Raw genomic sequence first — 5,194 nt, forward strand, 5'->3', positions numbered from 1 at the left:
CAAAAAACAGTGATTTTAAATTGTAATAATATTTCACAATATTACTGTTTTTACTGTATTTTTGATCAAATAAATGCAGCCTTTGGTGAACAGAAGAGACTTTAAAAACATTAATCAAATTTACCAACCCTAAAAAAAAAAAAAAAAATCTTTGTTAGGTTTGAAATGATAAAATAGTATTTATTTTTATTTTTGACATGTCACTCCTGTAGTTCCATTTATCTATATTTATCCATAATCAAGGTATCAGATATTAAATGATAAATGATAAAATATATCTAACAGATAGATAAATAATAGATAAATACAGCTTTGCAATATGAATTAGCAGCAGGATGATTTCAATACTCAGATGTGTGCTCACCCGTCGTGTGCTTCAGATGATGTTGTGACGTACGAGCAGCTGAAGGAAATGATGTCCACCGGAAGCGTCCAGCTCTTCGATGTTCGTGAACCAGAGGAACTGGAAGCAGGATTTATTCCAGGAGCCACTAACATTCCCTGTAAGTCACCAGCACACAAAGATCTGCACAAACTCACACAGACATGATGAGTGACGGTGTTTTTGGTCATGCAGTGGGAGACGTGGAGCAGGCCCTCAGACTGAACCCATTCAGATGATGTTGTGACGTACGAGCAGCTGAAGGAAATGATGTCCACCGGAAGCGTTCAGCTCTTCGATGTTCGTGAACCAGAGGAACTGGAAGCAGGATTTATTCCAGGAGCCACTAACATTCCCTGTAAGTCACCAGCACACAAAGATCTGCACAAACTCACACAGACATGATGAGTGACGGTGTTTTTGGTCATGCAGTGGGAGACGTGGAGCAGGCCCTCAGACTGAACCCACATCAGTTTAGAGAGCGCTACGGCGTCCCAAAGCCTGGTTTAGAGGACTCAGACTTTGTGCTGTACTGCCAGAGGGGCGTCCGCAGCCTCACCGCGCTGGAGACCGCAAAAGATCTGGGATACAGCAAGTATATGAACACACACACACACACACACACAGGGACTCTCCATAGGCATAATGGTTTTTATACTGTACAACCTGTATTTTCTGTAGTATCGCCCTACACCAACCCTACACCTAAACCTACCCCTCACAGGAAACTTTGTGCATTTTTAGATTTTCAAAAAAACACCATTTAGTATGTTTTTAAAGACTTTTCACACACGCACGCACGCACGCATGCATCACATCAAGTTAAAATGTTGCCTTCGCAACTAGCTGAAATAAAATAAGTTTAAGTTATATATATATATATATATTTTTTTTTTTTTTTTTCAGATAATGTTTATTCTATTTCAAGTAAAAAAATTTTTTTATGGTTTTAGTTTTTTTTGCTAGAAAAGTCTTTTTATATGTTAATACATAATTTTAAAAGTGTTTTTATTTATTTATTTTTACAGGTAGTGGCATCAGTTATATTACTGTTTTTTTCCAGTAGTTGTAGGAAGCTTTGTTTCATAAGTAGCACAATTATGATTTATGTTTTCTTTTCTTCTGGGGACATTTACATACATTGCATCTCAAAACAGTTGGCAAAATAAAGTTACAAATCATTGTAATGGCTATAGACATTTGCTCTAAAATATTATATTGGCTAGAAAACGCTCTACAAACATTGCAATTAAATGTGTTTTGTTTTTAAATCCTCATTTGGAAATCACAAAAACCTCATGATAATTCATTTGATTTATGCTCACAAACAACAAAACTCATCGTAAGTGTGTTTGTGTCTCAGAGCCCGTCATTATGCTGGAGGATACAACGAGTGGATTCAGCTGGAACCTCAGTAAACAAAGCTTATCTCCGCGCTGTGAAGGACCGTGAAGACCATGACTGAAAAGTATACAGCGCTTGACTGTTAAAATGACAACACAGACCAAAAATGTATTATTCATAATATCCCAGATGTGTCTATATATTTTTGGTAAAGAAATAAAATAAAATAATAATAAATAAATAATTAATATTTTATTGCAAATGTTTATTATAGTTTGGTTGTTTTTATGCCATAATATGATTTTGATATGATTTTGTCAGTACAAACTTCACAGCAATAGACAAAAAAATATGTAAAGCTATTTGCGGTACATTTATGTTTTTACTTGAAAATAAAATAAAACGTTAACTAAATAAAATAAAATAATTTTATTTCAGCTAGCTGCCAAAACAACATTTCCCATTTTCATTTAGTTTAACTTGATGTAGTAAAATAACTAAAATTAAAACTATATATATATATATAAACACACACAAAACACAAAAATTTACTAAAACCTAAAATAAAAATGGAAAATACAAAAATAAAAACTAATTCAAAACTTTGAAGTCATAATCAAGCACGGACCAAACTGATGACGGAAGAATAAGTATAATAAGTAAATAAGAAAAACATATAATAACAGGGATTTCTAAAATGAAATTCCCACAATTTCTTTGCAACAACAACTTACATGCACTTAATAAACAAATTCGGTTTCCTACAACCAATTACATTTCACCAGCCTGTCATTTCAATAATTTGGGATAAATGTGCAAAATTATATGTATGAACTTTAGTGAGAATTAAGCCACAAGATGGTGCTATATTAAAGGAGTTTATTCATTTAAACCACCAAACCACATGCACATAATTCTGGAATATCAAAAGCAAAGAAAAATACCACCATAATGGTACACCACTTCAAAAACTGACCAGATAATGATTTTTTAAAAATGCTTTTCTCTAACATTCATGAGTCTTGAAAGACTAAAACACGTTTAACTTCCTCTTTACAGTAAATGTAAAAATTCAAAATTGTACACATTTGTGTTTTTCTCTTTTTTTTTTTAAATGCATCGACTACTTCAACTTACCATCTAAATTATTTGTGTTCTTTTGTTATTTATTTTTTACATATGTATTGTGGTACATAGTTTGTGATTGCAGGATGACTTCATAGTGATAAACGTGTCCAGACCCCAGCTCTAATCTGCTAAATACAACTATAAGGTATGAAGATATGAACAAATATGATAATATATGTTTATATTACAAACATCAACATCATGATTTTCTGTATAGTGCAATGCAAATAAGCTTGACTAATCTGAAACTCCAGTAGCAGAAATGTCCCGAGTAAAAATTCATGCTGGCATAGCTCTTTGAGTTTTTTAAGCTCTATCTAAATATATACATTTTAAAGATCATATTCTCTCACCTATCCACGCAATCTTGCAGATCCCAATTTCGTCGGTCATCCGACGTGATGTCGAGAGTGACTGACTGAAAGGGAACCGGGAACACTTCTCAATAACACCCGATGTACTTGTTACATTGTAAACAGAATGGGATGCATATTACTAGCATATTAGCTATTTATTAGTACTTATAAAGAACATATTCTGCATGACCATATTCCACATGCCTAATACCTAAACTTAACAACTAACTTACTTACTAACTAACAACTAGCAGTAATTAGGAGTTTATTGAGGCAAAAGTCGTAGTTAATAGTTAATTAATAGTGAGAATTGGACCTTAAAATAAAGTGTTACCAAATATTGTCTTTCCAGTTGGATTGTGATGCAGTTGTCTTGGCAGTAGTTGAGAAGGACTATTAACATGAACTGGCATGGCATCTTAGGTGTTTGTGGCGCTGTATTTTGTGGCACATGCGGCTGTAAGAGGCATGTGTCAATTAAAACTCTGGCACGGTAATTACTGACCCTTATTTTTATTGCCAAGAAGGTATTATGTGAAACAAAATAAATAATTTACATGAAAAAGTACAAATGTGCACAGTTAAATAAAGTAACTAAGGCCAGAAAAGAACCAGGTACAAAACTTAAAGTTACCTTTAAAAATACAATACATAATGAATATATATTTTTAGATCTAGTTAGACCTATACTGTATTCATATTGTTGTCTAGCAAATATATCAGTGCCGCAGTGACTCGGGTACACATCTGAGCATTCAAAGGCAATGAAAAGATTTAAATATGGGTTGTTTTACTTCTATTAAGAGTTTTAAATATTGTTCAGTATTGTGGTATTAATGTGAGTAAAACTGGACATTTTTTTTGCATTTCCTAAGAATTTCATCAACCAACTGGTGAGTAATTCCTGAAAATAACTCCCTGAAACTTCTGAGAAATTGACATGTTCAGTGGTGTGAAATGCTATTCTTCATCTGAAAGCATTTGCTAAATTATTTCATCACATTGTAGAAACATTTAAAAGGAATTAGTGACTCTCTACAGGGGCCTAACAGTAGTTTTACTAAAATTTGGAAGCCCTTTCTTACATACGTTAAAACTCTCCAGCTGGACCCAGATTGATCAGCCCCACCAACCCCCCTACATAATATGTCTACTGGTTGATTAGCTTGTAACGGTTTATCATATTGGGATGGTTGTGCACATGTATATATGCATCTTCCTGGACGTTTATGTGCACTTGCATGTGTACATTTATTTACACCGTTTGTCATAATTATTGTTTATCCACTTCCCTTTTTTTCTTCTAATCTTGTCTTGTTTATTGTTGTTATTTGCATTGTTACTGATTTTTTTAAATATCTTCCTTTTGTATCTTTTTTTTTGTTTGTAAAATAAATAAATAAATCATAAAATTAATGTGAATTCTTATTAACTTGCCCAGAAACTGATATACAGTGTGTTATGATTAAAAACTGACAAATTGATTCTATACATTTCAAATAGTGTTACAATGTGACTAAATTATTTTGCAGCTCCTAACAGATTTATAAACCAAATGGTGAGTAATTCCTGCAAATAACTCCCTGAAATACTTCTGGGAAATTGACATGTTCAGTTGTGTGACATGCTACTCTTCATCTGAAGGCATTTGGTATATTATTTAGTCACATCGTAGAACTATGGTAAAACTTTACAATAAGGTTTCATTAGTTAATGTTAGTTATTAGTTAACTTGAATGAACAATGAACAATACTTTTATTACAGTATGTATTCATCTTTGTTAATGTTAGTTAATGAAAATACAGTTATTCATTGTTAGTTCATGTTAATTCACAGTGCAGTAACTAACCTTAACAAGCACAACTTTTTAAAAAAAATAATGCATTAGTTAATGTTGAAATTAACATGAACTAAGATTAATAAATGCTGTAGAAGTATTGTTCATGCTTAGTTAATGTTAACTAAAGTAGTTAACTAATGTTA

The 5,194-nt window shown here is 32.5% G+C and overlaps 1 protein-coding gene across 1 annotated transcript; it reads left to right on the plus strand.

Moving 5' to 3' along the window:
* The first annotated feature begins 337 nt into the window (after positions 1–337).
* On the plus strand, positions 338–1,963 carry LOC107722741 (thiosulfate sulfurtransferase/rhodanese-like domain-containing protein 1). The gene is made up of 3 exons (XM_016531207.1): positions 338–503; positions 815–977; positions 1,746–1,963. The coding sequence occupies exons 1-3, from the start codon at positions 353–355 to the stop codon at positions 1,798–1,800; spliced, it is 369 nt and encodes a 122-aa protein (XP_016386693.1). The 5' UTR covers positions 338–352; the 3' UTR covers positions 1,801–1,963.
* The last annotated feature ends 3,231 nt before the right edge of the window (positions 1,964–5,194 follow it).

This window comes from Sinocyclocheilus rhinocerous, unplaced genomic scaffold (assembly GCF_001515625.1).
Source record: "Sinocyclocheilus rhinocerous isolate Xijiao unplaced genomic scaffold, SAMN03320098_v1.1 scaffold10952, whole genome shotgun sequence".
NCBI classification, from domain to species: domain Eukaryota; kingdom Metazoa; phylum Chordata; class Actinopteri; order Cypriniformes; family Cyprinidae; genus Sinocyclocheilus; species Sinocyclocheilus rhinocerous.

Excerpts from the sequence above, each read along its gene's own strand:
- LOC107722741 (XM_016531207.1), top strand. The coding sequence starts at position 353 with ATGTGTGCTCACCCGTCGTGTGCTTCAGATGATGTTGTGACGTACGAG. Across the intron at positions 504-814 it reads AGGAGCCACTAACATTCCCT|TGGGAGACGTGGAGCAGGCC; the intron begins GTAAGTCACCAG and ends TTGGTCATGCAG. Across the intron at positions 978-1,745 it reads AAAGATCTGGGATACAGCAA|AGCCCGTCATTATGCTGGAG; the intron begins GTATATGAACAC and ends TTTGTGTCTCAG.